Raw genomic sequence first — 20,476 nt, forward strand, 5'->3', positions numbered from 1 at the left:
ACCATCTGTGCGTGTAGGTGGGGCCTGCCCCTCCCTCCTTTTCCCTTGCCCCACTGCCATTAGCTGTGGGACTCCCAAAAGACTCAGCCCTGTCCTCCTGGTGTTTTACTCCAACACTTACCCCCTCAAGGAGCTTGTCTGTTCTTACATTTCAGACAACTACCACCTGTCTGCAGGTGACTTCTCAGTACGGTTCATCCCTGTCTTTCTTCCCCCTCCCTATAGAGTTCCTGTCTACAGGATATTCCCCCTTGGATATCACCCCACCTGCATACACAGCTTTAAAATTGACAGAATTCGTAAACAAAACAAAAGCAAAAACCTGGATGTCTTCCTCTTCAGGAGGATCCCCTTTCCCAGTTTCCCGGCCCCCACCCATAGCCGTGAGCTACTCTTATACCCCAGGCTCACGGTCTCAGGGTTATATTGACTTCATTTTCTTCTGCCGCAGAGGCAGAGTGTTATAATGGGAAAAGCATGGGCTTCAGAGTTAGATCTGGTTTCAGACCCCAGCTTCCCCACTTACTAGTTTTATGACCATCATCAAGTTACTTAATCTCTGTAAACCTCAATTTCCTCACCTATAAAACAAAGATGACTGCACTTCCCACAGGCTGTAAAGATGAGTGCAGTGGGCTGCAGAGGTGACCAGCACAGAGTAGGCTCATGACAGATAGGAGCTCCCTTTCCCCCTCAGTCCCACCTTCCATCACCACCCAGCTCATCACCAGGCGTTGATGATCCTTCCTCTGTATTGGCTCCCTGCTTCACTCCAGGCCTGCTGCCTGTAAAAGGCTCAACTGATGGTCAGGAATCCCTACCCACAGCTGCTAGAATCATCTTCCTCAGAGACTGTTATTTCTTTCTTGTTCAGAAACCTTCACTGTGTCTTTGTTTCCTACTTTATCCATTGCAATGCCTAGCCTGTAGGAGGGACACGATAAATAGCATGTTAATGACTTCTGATAAGACTGACTCTGACTCCATGGGGGCCGGCAAGACCCTCCCCACATTGCCTGATGAACCACTCTAATCGCTCATGGCTTCCTTACACGGATCTCCTGCCTCCTCTCCCCCACTCCTACCCTTTTGTGACTCACTTGACCTGTCACGTGCCTTTTACCTCCCTGCCTTCTGGTATAACACTCCCTCGTCATTGGCCTTCCCTCCAATATTACCTCCAAAGGTCTGAGCAGCCTCCAACCACTATTCCAAGGCCAAGGCTTGCCATTTTCCTTGGTGCCTACTGACTTGAATTATTCACTTGCCCATCAGCATTTTTGAGTGTTTGTTGTGTGTAAGGCGCCGTGCCTCATTTGTCAAGTAAAGTCAGTTTTCCCTTAACGCACTGCATTGCAGAAGCCAAGTGGAAACCAGTCTCAGTTCTTGCTTGTAAAATGGGAACACTGCCCGTTTGCTTCATAGCCTCATTGTTATGAAGACATGAGATTCAGATTACAAAAATGCCTGGAGAGGTTCAAAGCAACATGCAAATAGTAGATCGTATTTGAAGAATAGCTTCCATCTGATAAGCATCTACTAGGTCTGAGCAAAAGCAGTAGACCTTTTTGTAATTCAAACATAATATTCCAGGGCACATGGGTGACTCAGTCGGTTGAGCGTCTGGCTCTTGGTTTAGGCTCAGGTCATGATTTCACGGTGCGTGAGTTCGGGCACCGTATTGGGTGCCTTCGGTGACAGTGCAGAGCCGGCTTGGGATTCTCTCTCTGTATCTCTCTCTCTGCCCCTTCCCTGCTCACTCATTCTCTCCCTCTCTCTCTGCCTCTCCCTTGCTTGTGCTCCCTCTCACTCTCTCAAAATAAATAAACTTTAAAAAGAAACTTAAGATTCCATGTGATGCTAACATCTACTCTATGTGGTATATATTACCACTTACAGAACAGGAAATCAAGATGCAGGGAGGTTAAGCAATCTAAGGTTGCACAGTCTCCAGGTGGCAGAACCAAGATGCAAACCCAGAGCTGACTCTCAAATCCACGCCGTTAGCCAGGTACCCTGTACTGCCATCCCTCTGCCAAGGGTCGGGTCGGGGCAGAGATGCAGCAACCAGTTTCTTTATTAATGTTCCAAGTGGCCTTATAAGGAATTCTGCTCACAGAGGATATTTGGTAGTTTTGCCAGACGCTGCAGAGCGGGCCGAAAGACATCAAGGCACAGGCAGGCCACCAGAGAGTGCCCCAGCAGTTGGCAGTCCTGTTTTTATAACCTAGTTTCTTCTTACAGGGAAACTTCCCTTAGTCTCCACTTTCCCCCTCAGACTCCTGGTCCTCAGCACCAAGGAACCACATCAGAGAAACTTCGTGTGGCTGCAACTTTAGGTTTCTCCAAAAGGAGCCTCCGTGTCTATCTGTGTGTGCGTGGAGCTCTGACTCTAACGTCAGCCTCAATCTCAGTTACCCTCGAGGCCTGATCCCATGAGATCTCTTCAGAGAGGAGCAGCCTCTGGCGGGTGCTAGCATAATCTAGAAGCATCCTAAAACTGCCTCCTCTTCTGGCCCCTCTTCTATAGAGGCCCTGAGTTCAGCTGTACTGGTTGCCCTACAGGTGCCTGAATGCACCAGGGTATCTTAAGGCTCCGGGTCCCCCACATGCTATTCCTTTTGTCATCTTCTTAACTCTGAGTCATCTTTGTTTTTAAATTTTTTTTGAAATTTATTTATTTATTTTGAGAGAGAGCATGCGCGCCAGTTGGGTTAGGGGCAGGGAGAGAGAGGGAGTGAATCCCAGGCAGGCTCCTTACTGTCAGCGCAGAGCCTGACATGGGGCTCGAACCCACGAGCCGCGAGATCCGCGAGATCACGATCTGAGCCGAAACCAAGAGTCAGACACGTAACCGACTGAGCCACCCAGGCGGCCCTTAACTCTGAGTCATCTTAAACGTTACTTCTGGGAAGCCTTCTCTGCTCTCCTCAAGCTGAATCCCCATTTCTGTGTTCTTGGTATCCCGTGCTTCTCTCCTATCGTCACATTTACCAAGATATGCCGAGTAAACATCTCTTTTACTAGACTATAATGTATCCTAGGGACCATGTTTCAGCCAGCACCAAACATAGTACTTGCTTTGTAGAAGGTGCTTGCTAATGTTTGCTGAGTCAATGAATGGTTAAAAGCATCTCTTCATTTTCTAAACCGTGAAGAGTAGTGGGCAGCAAAGAATTATGTCATCCTCTCTCACAGGCATCCCTCCCTCACCCAGAGACCAGGTAACTCCAGTAACTCTAGTGCATTATAGCAGAATCCTAGAAAAATAAGTATACAAGAAAGCCTGCAACCCATGAGGAGATGTTCAATATATTTTGGGACAAGCTTCCATATATTTTGGGACAAGAGTCTCAGCATTTCTGGGGCAGTGAGCTGTTTCTTGCATACTTGAAGCCTTGAGATCAATAGAGATTAATTATTGATGAATTCTGACAGTGGATGCAATGAAGGGGGCCTGCCCGTAATCCCTCCTGCCTGGGGGACCTTAATCCTCTTGTTGCTAACAACCAACTGGTTTGGGAGCAGTGAATTGGCCTCTTGAGATTCTAAGCAGTGTTCAAGGTTAGAGCACCAGACGGGAAGATAAGCATGGCCTAGAGTCTCTCCTTCTAGCTTACATTTGACCGCAGGACACGGCAGCGCAAAGCAGAGAGACCTTGGTGTAGCTCAGAGAAAGGGAAGAGTCCCCCTGGCTGTAAGTCCTCTCTCTTTCTGGGCTCTAATTTGTGGAGGCCCTGGGCCTGCCTCTCCCATGCTCCATAACAGAAAGGGCTGATGGGGCCTTCCAAACTGATGGGGCCTTCCAAAGTGGTGGTTGAGGTCCCTTGGAAGCAACCCGTTGTTCCTTAGGAGCAGTGGACTTCACAGCAGGAGGGGATAGGGGAGCCACAATGGGTGCAAGGGAGAAATGAAGCTACTGGGCATTAGGAAAAATTAAGAAAAGAAAAAAGAGACTTCTGTACCTTAACATTTCATAAACTAATATGCCCCATCCTAGCTGTAGGGAAGAGGGGCATGGCCTGCTCCAGTATCATGGCTGCAATCAGATATTACCCTCGCCACCCCACACTGAGTGGGAGGGCATGGCAGAGGGAGAAGCATTCATTGATCTTACTGTGATCACCAGCAGACGTTCGCTAAGCATCTCCAAACATCTGGAGTATCATGTCAGACAATGTGGAAGGTGAAAGACACATAAAAATCATCCAGCTAAATTAAAGCACATATCTTTTTTTAAAAAAAAAAAAAACATTTATCTATTTTTGAGAGACAGAGCATGAGTGGGGAAAGGGCAGAGAGAGAGAGAGACATAGAATCTGAAGCAGGATCCAGGCTCTGAGCTGTCAACACAGAGCCCGACACGGGGCTCAAACACTCGGACCATGCAATCATGGCCTGAGCTGAAGTCAGATGCTTAACCGACTGAGCCACCCAGGTGCCCCAAAAGCACATCTCTTAAATTAAAAACAAAAAAAGAAAAGAAAAAGAAACAGAGAACATGCTTTTGACTGAAAAGGATAGTTGGATAGATAGGAAGTACACACACAAAAGACTAAAAGTATTGCCGTTTCATTTAATCTAGGACACCACTGATTGTGAGGTGTGGCATTATTTTACTAAACTCTAAGGAGGAAAAACACTGCCATTGAACCAACAGCAACCGTGATACGCATGCCAATTTAAGGGATGTTATGTTAAAATGAGAAGGGGAATAAGAATCAATTTTTTTTTTTTTTTTTTTTAATTTATTTTTGGGACAGAGAGAGACAGAGCATGAACGGGGGAGGGGCAGAGAGAGAGGGAGACACAGAATCGGAAACAGGCTCCAGGCTCCGAGCCATCAGCCCAGAGCCTGACGCGGGGCTCGAACTCACAGACCGTGAGATCGTGACCTGGCTGAAGTCGGACGCTTAACCGACTGCGCCACCCAGGCGCCCCAATAAGAATCAATTTTTAAGGGGCGCCTGGGTGGCGCAGTCGGTTAAGCGTCCGACTTCAGCCAGGTCACGATCTCGCGGTCTGTGAGTTCGAGCCCCGCGTCAGGCTCTGGGCTGATGGCTCGGAGCCTGGAGCCTGTTTCCGATTCTGTGTCTCCCTCTCTCTCTGCCCCTCCCCCGTTCATGCTCTGTCTCTCTCTGTCCCAAAAAAAAAAAAAAGAATCAATTTTTAAGAATCAAGGAAATATGTATACAAGATAGTACATGTTAAATCACAAACGAATCCAAACAAACAATAAAAACTTTCAGGAATTCTGAGGGAAAACCCATAATTGAGGGTTAAGGCAAAGAGGGAGACAACAGGAGCTGAGCCTGAGCCAAAGAAGCTTAAGCCTTGGATCACTGAAGCAGAAGGAGGGCATTCCAGAAAATGGAAGCACTGAAATCAAAGCCAAGCAGGCACGTTAGGATATGACGTTTTATGGACAGCGAGTAGAGCAGTTGGGGTGGGTTGTGAGTCAGTGCAGGTAGGTAGTGAGCGGGGGTTGGACAGGAAGAGGGTCTTCAATAAACCAGGGTGCTGCTTAAACTAAAATGATCTGTGGGTTTGTATCCCTCTCATCCATGCTCTGGTTCTGAAGAGGAAAAGTTCTGTGGAACAAACAGAGTCCCACCATGTTGTCATTCATTCATTCATTCATTCATTCATTCATTCCCCAATACTGATTGAGCATCCACTAAATCCAAGGTTCTTTGGATGAAACAAATGAATCCCATAAATTCTGCCTCTGAAAGGAGATAAGTCATTTACTGAAATAACTATGAAATAGGTATCATCATTACCCCTTTTAAAGATGATGACACAGAGGTTCAGAGAGGTCAAGTAACTTGCCCAGCAGTGTACCGCTGGTAAGTGGCAGAGCTAAGATTCAAATCCGAGCACTTTGACTCTAGAGCTTATCCTTGACCGCTGGACATGCTGCATCTCTGAGGGCCGTGCAAAGCAGAGAGATCTTGGTGTAGCTCAGAGAAAGGGAAGAGTCCCTTGGCTGTAACGGCAGGGAAAGGATGACGAGGGTTTGATTTGTGTGACACTCGAAGCGAGATGAGACAAAGCACAAGTTCTGTACAGGGGACAGTGAGTAGTAGATTGCTCTGATGAAAGAAATAATAAAAATTCAAAGGTTGTAATGAGATATTGAATGCCAAGGGCTTTAGACAACAGACAAAGGAGGATCCCCGATGGCTTTTAATCGGGGGTCAGATCTGTGCACTAGGAAGATTAACTTGTAAAAGAAAGATTACCTGGCAATCCATAAGATGGATTATAGAGAGAAGAAACAGGAATCAGAAAGACCAATTAGGAAGTCATTGCAATACTTTACATAAAAGGACTTTTGACCCAGGATAATGCCAGAGCTAAATCATGGTCTTTGCTTTTTATTAACCTCAAAAGGTTACGGGTGTACACTCCCCCAAAATACCTCCGGTCTTTGATCTGTGAACTTATCTACGCCTTCATGAGCCTTGTTTCCATCCCTAGCATACGCTAGCATCATCTGTTCTAAAACAATGCATCCAGTTTTCCAGGAGCAGCGTAGAGGGGAGAGAGTGGGCCGGATGGGGAGGCCCTGGGATAGAGGGCCGCAGGCCGGTGGTCTCTTTTCCAGTCTTGTCAAGCAAACGCGTATTTTCCCTAACTGTACTCTGTGCGCTAGAGATCTAGAACCCTTTTCCTCTCGAATCTTCTCGCCACCTTATAAATCCCGAATTTTCAACTACTTTCCTGCGAGAGCCACCCTCATCAGATTAGAGCTGGGAGAGACTCATGCGCTCACCTTGCCCAAACCTCCTGTTTCAGATAAAACTCTGAGTCCCTGAGAAGGAGCAGGACGCGCCGTGGGCCACACAGCCAGGGAGTAGCGGGACATGCTACTGATGCTCGGCTCCCTGCCCTGCACCTGCGCCAGCTCTCACCTCACAGGGGCAACCCGTGGAGCGGCTGTTCCCAGGGCAGGAATTTGTGACTTTGTACTGAGAGACAGAGAGGTTTGCTTGCTTTTTCAGTGATAATGCCCATCCTTCTACAGGTCTTTTTGGCCCCTCGAGCCTAACAGGGCACCACGTGGCCTCTTTGGTACCTCTCTGGTGCCTTGTTGACCATCATCTTAAAAAGTCCTGATTGTTTAGTTTGCCTGATTAACAATTCTGATTGTTAAGTTTTGTGCCATTCAATGTGGAATTGGGAGACAAGGCTAAAGTTGGAGACAGGGGCAATTTATAATCACCAAATAAATGCCTACTGGCAATTTTCATCTGGACATTCCACCACCACCCAAACCCAGGAAGTTTCTCTAAAGGCCACATTGCCTTCCAGAGTTTCCCTCTTCTGTATTCACTGTCATCCAGACCATAGCCTGTGGGCTGTCCCTTTTACCTCTCTCGGCCTACACCAGTCAGCCGCCATGGGCCGCCTTGTTTTCCTTTAACACCTCTTGTTTCCCTCCCTTCCCTTCCCTTTCCTTTCTCTCCCTTCCCTTCCCTCCCTGTCCGTTCTGTTCCATTTCCTTCCATTCTGAATGGCATTCTCCTTGGAACTCTGTGTTGGGCTGTGATGAGATAGTGTGTGTAAATCGACAAACTTTAAGAAAGAAGCACCCCCCCCCCCCCACACACACACACATGCTCTGAAATCTGTTTGCTTTGCACCTGTAAGGATCATAGGATCCTTTTAAAATGTTAGCTTAGGATCACAAATTTGCCTTTATCCTTGTTGGATGGGAACCTTTGGTTGTAAAAATCCATTTGTGAGCTTCCAGCTGTGACCCTGTGTATTTGTAAGACACAGCCCCTCTCTGGTGGCTCCCCTCCAGCTGCAGAGCCTTTGTGGAGGGCCACCGTGAGGCAAGACACATTCAGCTGAGCTAGCTGCCCTCATGCTAGGCTCGCCTGGATGCTGCTAGACAGAGTGAGGAGGAAGGACAATCAATCTCCGAGCTGAATCTCTGAATCCCTAGTGTATACAAGGCATGAGCTAGACGCTGAACAGATTACTAAAAAAGTATAAGAATCCTCACCTCCAAGAGAGGGCCTGGTTAAAATGGGAGAAGAAAAGGCTAGTAGCACATGACAACAAATGAATTCCAGTTCAGGACAAGAAGTTTATTTCCTTAGCACCCATCTGATGTCAGGCATTATTCCAGGCTCTGGCTAAAGAGATACAGAATAGTTTCTAACCACAAGGAGTTCATGATCTCGAAGGGAAGGGAGCTAAGAAGAACTTACAATGCACTGTGATACACGTTCTTATGATAGATGTATAAGTCCAGGATGCTTTGAGAACCGAGACCAAGATTGAAATCATCATTTTAATTATAGCTAGAAATGATTGAGCACGACCGTATGCCAGGCACTGTGCTATGAACAGTATGTCACTTGTTTTTCTCATTATATTCACACAGTTTTTTTCTCATTTCATCCTTACCACAACTTTCTGGGCAGGAACTATTTTTATTTCTGACTTATAGAGAAGGAAGCCGAGGCCTAGAGAGGTTAAGCAGCTAGCCCGAGGTCCCTCTGTATATAACAGAAGGAACCAGAAGTCCAGCCCCCATCTATGTGAATTGGCTCTTCCTGGAGGAGGCCCAGCCTGAGCAGAGCCAGAGGGTGTGAATGAACAGACAGAGCTGGGCTGGGCGATGGGGGGGGGGGGGGGGGGGGGGCCACACAGACCGTAGGCTGGGAGGAAAGTGAGCCAAGGGCACAGAGGAGAGAGAGCACACGGCACCCTGTAGAATCCAGTGTTCCTCTGACCAGCAGGCATGGTCCAAGAAGGCTTCACAGAGGAGGTGAGCTTTGCTTTGGGCTTTGAGGGGCAGCCAGAGGGAACAATGTTGCAGCACAGGAAGAAGGCGAGGAAACAGAGACAGCTGCGCCGTGCCAGTGGCCAGGCAAGGCTCTAGGTGAAAGCTGAAAGAGATCAAAGCAGGAGACCTTGAGTTTGGGAAGCCATTGTGATATGGAGGTGGGAGGGGCACAGTTGGGGACACAGCAGAAGATGAGGTCAAGCCGTGCCCCCTGACCTGCTCTTTCCCCCCTTCAGCCTACGCTCAGCTGCAGCCCCACCAGCTTCTCTCGCAGCCGTCCTCCAAGCACCTGCAGCCCCAGTTTGTGCTCCAGCAGCAGCCACAGCAACCAGCGCCACAGCAGCAGCAGTCACGGCTCCAAGCCCAGCCCCAGCCCCAGCTCGCCTCGGTCCCCCCAAGCCTGGCCCCGCAGTCCAGCCCCGAAGCCCATGCCATGCCACTAGGCCCAGTCACACCCGCCCTGCCACTGCAGTGCCCCACGGCCAATCTGCACAAGCCTGGCAGCGCTCAGCAGTGTCACCCTCCCACGCCAGAAGCTGGGCCTCACAATGGATACCCTGAAGGCCTGGCCCACACCCCTCGCAGGCTCCAGCATGCTTCGGCTGTCATCTTACAACTGCAGCCCGCTTCACCAGTGGTGAGTAAGCCAACGCCAGGGTCCGAGGAACAAACGGGGAGGACAGCTCGGGCAATCCCACAGCCCCCTTTTGGATGTGTTTTTGTCAAAGTCCTCTCTGGGTGTTCCAAGAAAGTAAAGGGGCCCCTCCCTAATTTGGGGCTGGCTGAATCTTAAAGTCCTCACCTGCTACCCCAAATCCTCAGAAGACGGGGCGTATCCAACGATGTAGAGGCAATTTATGGGATGATCTGTGTCTTGTCCCTTAACAGCCCCAGCAGTGCACCATGGATGACTGGAAGGAGGTGGTACCTGGGGAGAAGAGTGTGCCTGAGACTCGCGCTGGCCCATCACCACATCCCCAGGCAATCATCACGGCCATGCCTGCAGGCCTGCCTGCCCCCAAGAGCCCTAGTGTCCAGCAGTCCCCAGCTCACGGTATGAAGTGGGGCGGGGCCCTCGAGGGAGGGGAGAGAGTTGGCTTTCCTTGCCACTCCCTGGCACATTTCAGTTGGGCGTCTGGCATGGGCGAGTAAACCATTGCAAGCCCACGAGGCAACAAGGGAGCTGGGTAGGTGGAAACAGAGAGGGGGAAATGGGAAGATGAACCAAAGCTAAAGAAAGGGGACACAGAAGATATAAAAGGATAGAGAAAGGAAACTTGAAAGTTCTAGACCCAGACTCTGAGACCTACATGTCACTGCTGTCAGATATGTTTGCATATCCATATGCCAAGCTGAGGGTTCAGGCAGGTCTCCAGTTGTCTCAGTTCTCTGCTTCATTTGGTAGGAGAGGGAGTTCTTGAAATTGGAAATATGACAAATGGCTGCCGTAGATCAAAGATACGACAAATGCCTAGGGGGAGCTAGAAGGAGATTCAGAATGAGTTCAGCTCGTGGAAAGCATCTTTGAAAGAACTGCCCAGCTCTGGGATCCCCAAGAGTCTGTGAGTGCCCAGTGATAAGTGGCCCTTCTCCACGACTGGGTTTCAGTCAGAGGATCCCTCTACCCTGATGGGAAAGTCACAGCATGATCTCTGCCTTCACAGAGGTCCCTTTGCCTTCCTTCCCCTCCCTGCTGGTGTGCACAGCAGTCTTGGCCCGGATCTGTGACATTCTGAGCAAGTCAAGGAGGCAGTTCCAGTCATCAGACTAGGTGTGCGCTGGGAGCCGGGGTGGGGAGAGCCAAGAGACAAAGAGCATGGGAAGTCAGGAGGGAGAAATGAGAAGAAAAGCACTTGGGGACAGAGTAGGGGAAAGGGCTATGAATGTCCTAGAAGGAATAGAGGATGGGATCAAGGAAAGGAAAAGCGAAAAGAATGTGGAGAAAGAACATCAGGAAAATTAAAAGACAGGAAGGAGGTTATCCGTTCTCTTGGCACACTTGCAAGAGTAAGGGGTTCACCAATTTGAAAAGCAGCCCATTTCACTGTGGAATCGCTCTAATGATCAAAAAGTTGCTCTTCAAATTGAGCCCGAACCAGTTCTCCTGGAACTTCCACTACTGGCTGTGACTGTCTCGTGAATTGTAACAGAGTCCATCTCTGGCAGTGTCTGGAGACAGTTACCATGTCTCTTTCCCCTCCCTCCCATTGAAAAAAGGAAAATCTCCAGGCTTGCATAGCTGAGATCTTTTGCTTTTTTTTTTTTTTTTTTTTTTTTTTTTTTGTTACCCATCCGGTGTCAAGACCTCCCATTCCCACCATCTGGTCATTCTTGTTTAGCCACATTCTACCTTTTCATTAATTATCCCAAAGTGTGAGCCCCAAAATTAAGCACAGTAATTCCAAACATAAAAAGCCACCAGCCATCATAAGTTGGCACCTAGGCCTAGCTTTATAAGCCTTTCAAGGGGCAGGACTGTTTCCTATATCTGCATGGTATGGTAGGAGGGAACTGACATTTGTTTGAACACCTATTGTGTGCCAAGGACTGTTCCAAGATTTTCCTGAACTCAACTCATGATACCCCTGGGAGGTCAATATTATTGTTCCCATAATTCAGAGGAGGGAGTAAAAACCTGCAGAGGGTCAAGGTCCCACTGCTATTAAACTGCAGTGCCCTGACTCTGGCTCCAAGTATAACTCCCTCACCTTCCTTCATTAGCGTGATACACCCAGAGCCCCACATTAGCTCCTCAGATGCAGGGGAATGACACCCTTGGTTCACCGAGCACTGAATCACCTGAATTCCAGAGGGTTGGGTTTGGGGTTTATTTTTCAGTTTGTTTTTGAGGTTTCTTTTTACATGGGCTGCTATCATTCCAGGTCTCCTCACTCTCAAACTTGTACAATTTATATTTTGAGCCAAAATATAGTTAATTATATCTGTTAAATGTTATTTTGTGAACTCAGCCCATAGTTCCTGCCTAGCCAGAACACAGTAATAGTTAATAGCTAATATTTACTGAGCCTTCTCTGCCGGACTTTTTGTGTATTTCCTCATTTAATCCTGACAGTAGCCCTCTGCGACAGGAACTTTTATCATCTCCATTTTAAAGATAAGAAAACAGAGGCACAGAGAGGATAAGGGAAGGGGCAGGAATGTTTTATATCTGAATTTTGTTATTCATTATATTAACTCCTCTGCTTAACTTTGCCACCTGTAAATTATATGGCATGTTCTCTTTGTCTTTAACCAATTTGCTGATAGAAATATTGACTAAGACCCGACTGAGGACGCATGCTCTGTCTGCAGGTTGGTGATAACCTACATTCTTTGTTCAAGTACATCTTATCCCACAACTCCTAAATGAACTGACATTTGCCTAGCTTTCTCTATCTTCTCTATAAAGCTCTCAAAAATCTCTTTCTGAAATCTATACATATCACAAGCATCCTGTTCCTGAGGTACTGTCTCTTGAGAGAAGTAAGCTTTGCACAGTGGAAACTATTGTCAACCACCCAAGTCTTAAATATTTATCAATTCTGTATATGTTTGCATGCCTGCTCCATGCAAAGCACTGTGGGATGGGAAGTAATATATAGAGAAATAAGGTCTGTACCCTACGTTCAAAGAGCTTAAGTTCTGCTGGGAAAGATGAGAAATGCACAGGAAGAAAACATACAATAACAACCAAAATGTGCTAAATGCCATAGAAGGATTTTGTGTAAGTGCTTTAAAAGTTAAGAGGGAAAAGTTACTACCACGTAGAGATTATCAGGGCAGATCACTGGGAGGAAGTGGCGTTGTTCTAGAGCAAGGGTTGGCAAACTACATCCCAAGGGCCAAATCCATCACAACACAAGTTTTTGTAAACCATTGAACAATGGTTTTTACGTTTAAAAAGTTTTTTTTAAGAATCAAAAGAATACTTCATGATATGTGAAAATTATATGAAATCTAAATTTCAGTGTCCATAAAGTTTTATTGGAACACAGCCACACTTATTCATGTGTGTCATGTGTCTATGGCTATGTCCTGCTACAACAGCAGAGCTGAAGAGTTGCAACAGAAAAAGTATATCCTGCAAAATCTAAAATATTTGCCATCTGGTTCCTTACGGAAAAAGTTTGCTGACCATTTGTTCTTGAGCCCAGAGGTTGAGGGATAAGTGAGACCTAGACTGCAGAGGTGGGGAAAGGGCAATCTAGGAGGGACTAGAGCAAGTAAAGTCAGGGAGGCAGGAAAGTAGAAGTCGAGTATTCTATCCTATGTTACCTTTGTTTATAAGTGTAAGAAAGGAGGTTTGAAAATTCGAAGAAAAAAAAAAGGAATAAGGAAAAGAGGGAGTGAAGTAAACAGGGCATATAAAATAAATGTAAGACGCAGGAACAAAGAAAGGGATGAGGCCTGAAGGAAAAAGGCAGTGGGAGGGGAGAATACGAATGCCAAGAAAGGCAAGAAAATGGGAAAATGTTGGGAATAGAAAGAAGTCAAGCATGGAGAAAGAAGTTCGAGTCATCTATTCCTGATAAAGCTGGGGGGCGGGGTGGTGGGAAGTGTTGAGTCACCGTTGTACATCTTTGGTATCCCCTGCAGCTCCTAGCGTTATCTACTGACTAAGAATGTGCTTGCCACGACAATTCAGTTTAACTCAGTGTGGTTTAGGAAGAGAAGAAACATTTATTGGGCTCCAACTGTGTGCCAAGCACTGCAGGCAATTTGTGTAAATGTCCTCACTTAACCTTCACAGTAAGCCTAAAGAGTAAGCATTATCCCCGTTTATGGAGGTGTAACTGGGTCACTTTGGTCATTACTTAACATCTGTGATCCTCAGTTCCCAGTGGGGAGAATAATGACTACTTGTAGGGTTATTGTGAACCCTAAGTGGGAATACGTGCGCGTAGGGCTTGACACACTACTGCTAGTCGTTATTATTATTGCTCCGAATTGGCGGGGCGGGACTCCACAGTCCACCACCGCACTGGGGACTTCCGACGGGCCGCGCGGCGCTCGCCTCCCTAAATCGAAAGCCCAAGTCCCTAACCCGCCGCCGGGCTCGAGGCGCCTTCCGGAGGGCGCGGGGCGGGGCCGGCGCGGCTGCACAAAGGAAACGCGCGGCCCGGCTTCCGCGCCGGCGCCCCGCCTCCCTGAGGCCCCGCCCCGCATGACCCAGGCCCCGCCCCGCGCCGCGCCCCGCCCCCGGCGGAGGCGGCCGCGGGAGCCCTGCCGGGACGCGCCGCATTGTCTCCGCGGCGGCTGCAGCCCTCGAGCGCCCGCCGCGCGCGCGCAATCCGGCCGCCGCCCGCGCCCCCGCCCCGGCCTCGCGCCCCCGCCGCCCTTTGTTGACGCCGGCCGGGCCGGTGCGGTCGGATGCGCCGCGGCAGCCCCGGGCCCCGGCTCGGAGGCTCCCGGCGGAGAGGAGGCGGCCCGCCCGGGCCCGGGACCCCGTGCGAGGCGGCGCCCGGCCGAGGGGCTGCGTAGGCCCCGCCCGGCCAGGCCCAGCCGGGCCCTGGACAGGTCAGTGTCCGTGGCGGGGGAGGGGTTCACGCCAGGAGGGGGCCCGCGGCCCGCGCTCGTCGCACTGGAAGCCGGGCACCGCCCTCCGGTGCCACTCCCGGCCCGGGCCTGCTCGGCTGCCAGGCCGTGCCAGCCCGCGACTCTCGCCCTCTCGGCGCCTGGGAGGTGCCCTTTGCCTCCCCCGTCGCCGGGGACCCTGCCTGCCCCGCACTCCCCCGGAAGCCGCTGTGTCAACCTGGGCGTGCCGAACGCTTCCGTGTGTCCGCGCCCCTGCCCCCGGTCCCCGCGCACCCCACCCCCACCCCCGTCCTCCCGGGACGGCCATCCACCGGGGGATGGACCGGCCGTTTAGGGCCAAGGCTGCTGCCGTCCGCCGCGCTCTGTTGGTAGGGGACTGCTTCGCTTGGAGGGCCTGCCGCTTCGCTGGAGAGTTTTGTTTTTAATCTAGTTCAGTCTCACGAGGTTTTTAATTGGATGGAAAGGGACAAGCTGTTCTGTGTCTGTCCTGTCTTCCATTTTTAGAAGAGCGTTTTCTCCCTTTCTGTGCCAAATGAAGGTATACTGAATTGTGGATTCTTTACATGAAAATCGGGATTTGCGAGATTCTGTTTAAATTGAAGTTCGCAGAGAGGGGAATAATTTGCCCAAGGCTAGGTTGCCATTAGTTTAATGATGAAGCTACCATCTGAACTCCTGGCCCCTGACTTCTATATCGTTGGATACCACCAGTCAGTGCCAGTGATCCCACCTCTTCGTCCCTTCCCCACCCCTGCCTTCGATACCTAAACAGATTTCACTGACATACTTTCAGTTCTGATCAACTTTCCTTTCCTGCCTACTCCATAGCCAGAATGTTCCCCTTCTTCCAGTGCGGTCTACAGACACACTCTTTTATTCTTTTTCCTGCTTTACAAATCAGTGACAGCTTTCCCCTTAGATGTCTCCCATCCTAGGGCTCTAATCCCCTCCATTAGCATATTGGGCCCAGAGGATCCCTTGTTGTGAAATAAGCAACCGACCTAAATCCACCATATGTCCCCGATTTTTCTAGGACAGCCCCAATTTAGAATCTTCCATTCCATTGTCTATCAGCCCAAGTGTCTTGATTTTTGGTTTAGAAAATAATGTCACTTTAACTGTATCAGACCCTGCTGTCCTGGCCTTTTCCAGCCATTTGGCTCTGGGGCATAACTGGGTAATCCAATTATCATTCACCTGGGATTTTTCTTCTCCTCCTGAGTCAACCCAAATGTTGGAACTGCCAGGATTCCTAGGTGAGTCTGAAAATGACAGGCTAATGAAGGAAAGAAATTCCTTGTTGCACCTATATTTCTGCCTCCCTGCCCTCCCCATCTTTTATTCCAGTACAGGGCAGCAGACCTGTGGCAGTATCTGTGGATTAGGGCTTAGGTTTAGGTCACAGGGATGTAGGGTTTCATATCATTCCACTGTAAAATAGGAAGAAAGTAACTAAGTGTGTTGATTATAGGGCAGAAGGTTCTGTCGGGAATCTTAAGATGCCTGCACAGCTAAGTAGTTTTGGTTTCACCCAGATTAACACACTTTTATTAGGCTCCTGCTTCATGTAAAGCCTTGCCCTAGGCACTGTGGAGAATATAAAAGTGATTTTCCCACGTAGCCCCCAACATCTGGATCTGTATTGGGAAATATCCACCCTTTTTGAATCAGCTGATAAACTGTTTCTCACTGTTTCTGTCCCTAAATTCCAGGCCCTGCAAGGCAGGAACCAAAGTTTCTGGTTTGGCTCATTCCCAGGGGCTGGCTTGTTTCACAGAGGGTCCAGCAGATGGGTAATGGTGCTCTTTGGGCACCTGCCCTTTCCAGGCACTCTGCATCATGGGAGCCCTGCCCACCCAAGATCTGTTTCTAGGCTTGTCTACACACACTGGGAAGGATAGATCCCTTTTCCCCTCCAACCTTAATCTTGAGAAAGTAGGTGGTTTCTTGGTCTGTATTTCTGTTGTTCTTGAGTTGGTTTCTCAGTTACCCAACTGTGTTTTGCTTGAGCCGTCTCTCCTGTTGTCACTCCTTTTTTTTTTTTCTTTCCTTTTTTAAAGCTGTTGTTTTACTGAGATGTGGCACATAGATGCTTCAGGAACATTGGTATTTCATCATGTACTCACTGCCCAGCTTTTTCCAGTTCTCTTCCAGGTCCTGACATAATTTCTAATTTACCTTTGTCAAGCACACTCAACGTCTATTATTTCCACTTCCCTCAAAGAAAGGAGGAAACTCCAGCTCTTCTTCCTCCTGTCCCTGTAATGATTCTCCTGGCTGTAGGCCTCGTCAGCTATTGCTTCTCTGCCTTTCAGTAGAGGATAACCTTTTAGGAAGCTGTTGTTCTGTTTCTCTGGACATAAGTCCTCTGTCACTGACTTTCTAGTCTAAGCTGATTGAACCGGAGACTTCTGTTCCTGCCACCAAGACCCCCTCCCCCATCTATGACCCTGTGCCTGTTACTCACTCTGGCTCAGCCCCAGAATCCACTCTTTTTCAGACCACATCCTTCTTCCTGCCTTACTCATTTCCTGTCTCAGATACTTGGGATCCTTTAGTTCTGATCTTTCCAAGGGAAAGAGAATAAACTAAGAGAAGAGGAATACATGGATAGATGGTCTTACAAACTTGAGCTGTTCTTTCTCTGGTCTTATACACTCTTACATAGGCTGTCCCCTCCCTAGGTTTTCTTGTTTAAGAAAAAAAGAAATGATGACTGTCTCAGGATTAAGAACCCCCACATGTGAGTTCATGTCTTTTTGTCTTTTTTTTTTTTTTCTACTGTTGTGAATGTGGAAAGACAAGAACTTATCCTCAGACTCATCCTCTAAGTTTCTGCCCTCCTTTGGGCTGTGGGCCTCAGGCTAGCCATTTGGTAACCATTTGCCAAATAAAGTTCACCCACATCCTATCAGAGTCCCTTGCTGAATCAGTAAGCCAAAATAAAATTTAAATTTACAAAACTAGGGAGTGCAATGGTGGTTCGAGTTCTGATAGTGCTGCCCCACGCTAGTAGGCTTTTTACCAAGGGTTTTATTTCCCCCCTCTTCTTTGAGTCATTCCAAGTTCATATTAAAGTTTCTCCCAGCTATTCAATGTCATTTGATCTCCAGACAGACTTGGTCCCGCCCTCAAAAAGATTCTCTTCTGAAAAGATACATCTACTAGAGAGGAGAGTCAGGAAATGAAAATAAGGAGTCTCCATGAATGATATTTTCTCTTTTATTCCCTTTGTTTTGAGCCATTTGGCAACTGGAAGATGAAGATGATGACTTTCTGTGGTCAGGAGGAATGTCACCCAAGTGGCTGGAGAGAGGATGCTATTGTGTTTTCCACCCCCGTGGAAAAGCAGGCTGGGGACCGCTGCCTTATGCAATCTGCCCTCCTGAGGCCTTTGTGCCAGTAACAGAAATGACTCTCTCTGCAGTGACTTGGCACCTTGTTTGTTGGAAAACATGGCTGGACTACCCCTCAAAGTGGATGTATGAACGTGTGTAGCTTTAGGTTTTAAGAGCTTCTATGGCATGGTTCAGACTATAATGTGAGTCACCGTTTAAAGATTCTGCTGTGTTTTATGTTAAAAAAACTAAGAAGTGTGCCTATTTAAGATTACTGATTCATCTCTCGAATAGATGCAGGTTTCATTTTGAGCACTAACTTCTTTCAGAATTTCACTTGGAATTACTAGCTACATCAGACCACTGATTTGAGAAACTCAGAGGCAGACCACCTTGAATTCAACTTCATGACACTTGAGGAGTGGTTAGGAAACTAATCAACCATTTGTTTATCCAAGACAAAAACCTTAAAGATTCTGGATTTTGTCCCATCAGTAACAAAAGTAGAGAATGATAGACGCAGCCAAGCAATGGGCTGTTTTATAGTTAAGCAAGAGTTATACAGTTATGAATGTTAGGGGTTTTTAAAAATTTTTTTTTAATGTTTATTCATATTTGAGAGAGAGAGTGCGAGCAGGAGAGGGGCAGAGAGAGAGAGAGTGAGAGGAAGATGGATGATCTGAGGTGGAAGCAGACTCTGTGCGGACAGCACAGAGCCCGATGCAAGGCTTGAACTCACGGACTGTGAGATCATGACCTGAGCCAAAGTCGGGTGTTTAACTGAACCACCCGGGCGCCCGCCAATGTTAGTTTTTGAAGATAGAAGGTGTAGTAAGAACCATAACGCATAATTTAATACATTGTCGTGTGATTCATCCTAAGATCATCTCAGCCAGCATGGTAAACTTAACAGGTTTTTTTTTTTTTCCTTCCCCTTCCAAATTATTTATAGTTTGTGAAAAAGGATGTGCTTTTCTTTCAATTTCCAGATAATTTTTTTTTTTTTTTTAGTTTAGATAAGTCTAGAAGAAGAGCACATTCTTTCTGCATTGCCAGAGAAAGGATTGTTATTAAACAGGGATTGCCAGTTCTGACATAAGTTCAGATTTTGAAGAGTATTGCCATTTACTATTAGGACAGCCTTTAAAGCAAATATCTGTTTTCTGGATGATTTTCTTCTCAGCAGAGAAATTTATTATAGCTTCTCTTAAAAAGAGATGACTGTCAGATGGAGTGTCCTAACCAGCTCTTCCCCAGTAGATTAGAAGGACCGGGCTTGACACTGAAGGTTGAGACTATTGGCAAGAAAATGAGAGCTCATGACCACTGGGGGTTATTGTTAAGGCCCTAGCTGCATGGCTGTTATGTCTCAAATACTATATAATTATCCCTAGTTACTGATATCTTGAGCGTATTTGAAACCATCCGTATGTGACCTAAATCCATACAATCCAAATCTATATTAATCCAGTCTATACTAAAACATGTTTAAAACAGTCAAAGCAAATGACACTTCAGATGGAAACAAAGTTAATACCAGTCAAATACTGTTTTTTAAAAAAATCGATTAAGTCTATATTTTCAGGCCTCCAGTGGTCAGTATTAATCTGTTCTGTCAGCTGATTGGTAGGATAGGAAGGTGATTGCCGACTTGGACAGTGGTTTTAGGAACGGAGTGATGTTTTCCAGGAGCAGAAATAATCGGGAGGATTGGTTTGCAAGTTAATATCACCATCCCATTATATAGATAAGACAGCTGAGGCTTAGCTTTTTCCCCCTCTCTGTCTCCCTCCTCCTCCTCTTCCTCCTCCTCCTCCTCCTCCTCCTCTTCTTCCTCCTCCTCCTCTTCCTCCTCTTCCCTCTCTTCCCTCTCCCATTTATCTAAGAATATTAGTGCTCCTGCACTTGGTGAATAAATAAGCATATCAGGCAACATAATGGCCTTTACTTTTATCAACCTGAAAATTATTAGAGGATTCACTAAATATCTCTAGTCGTTTGTGTGTCTTTTTTTAACAACTGGATTTAACAAGAAATCCATCTTCCATAATTTTACCTTCAGCCTTTAACTTCTTTCCACAGGCTAAACTGCCTTTGTAGTTTAGTTGCTCCAAAGTTATCTTTTCTGGTTTCTGGGGTTCTGCACTTCTCTGTGATACCCTGGGACTCCTTACGAAAGAACTGTGTACAAAGGGAATGTAGTGAAAGAACTGTGTACAAAGGGAACATAGTGGTTGTCTCGTCCTTTGGATTAATCACTGTTGAAGGTGAATTGAGACCTTTGGTTTGCCCCGAAGTCAAGTGCATTTCTGTTATGTTGTAGTCATTGTCAAAGTGGAAGTAACTTTTTTCCCTGAAGCCTGACCTCAAAAGGACAAGGACTTGACACCCTGAGTAGCCCAGGGTGTCTGAGGAACATGAAAGGTACCTGAGTTTGGGCCAGTGGGAGAATAACTCTGCCCCGAGGCTACACGAAGCCAGGCTCTATGAGAGCGAGATTAAGAGATTAAGGCGGGTTTCCTAATCTCTCAGGTTTCAGTGGTGTTAGCCCTCCTGTGGCCAAGTCCTGCCTGATCCGTGTGTTGTCCCTGCATTATCTTATTGAATCTTTATTGCAGCCATGTGAGACAGGTCTAAGTACCCATTTTACGGATAAGAAAACTAAGGCCTAGAGTAATTTGTCCAGGATTACAAACTAGGATTTAAGCCTAAGGGCTTTCTGATCCTAAAGATTTAGCTGCCTTGTAGCACAGCTTCTAAATGTGATCAGCGCCACATATCTTACATATAAAAATTC

General features: G+C 47.4%; 1 protein-coding gene across 6 annotated transcripts in view; it reads left to right on the plus strand.

The window, feature by feature from the left end:
* The window catches only part of PHC2 (polyhomeotic homolog 2), a 116,630-nt gene that overhangs the window by 76,391 nt on the left and 19,763 nt on the right, over positions 1-20,476 (plus strand). For 5 of the 6 annotated variants that reach the window (XM_058718166.1, XM_058718163.1, XM_058718165.1 and 2 more), the window contains 2 exons: positions 9,043-9,443; positions 9,695-9,860. In XM_058718166.1, coding sequence (XP_058574149.1) covers positions 9,043-9,443; positions 9,695-9,860 — 567 coding nt within the window. Of the gene's footprint in view, positions 1-9,042; positions 9,444-9,694; positions 9,861-14,045; positions 14,324-20,476 lie in introns of those variants that run through there. The other variant, XM_058718168.1, reaches the window with a different exon arrangement.

The sequence above is a fragment of the Neofelis nebulosa genome, chromosome 2 (genome assembly GCF_028018385.1).
Source record: "Neofelis nebulosa isolate mNeoNeb1 chromosome 2, mNeoNeb1.pri, whole genome shotgun sequence".
Lineage (NCBI taxonomy): Eukaryota > Metazoa > Chordata > Mammalia > Carnivora > Felidae > Neofelis > Neofelis nebulosa.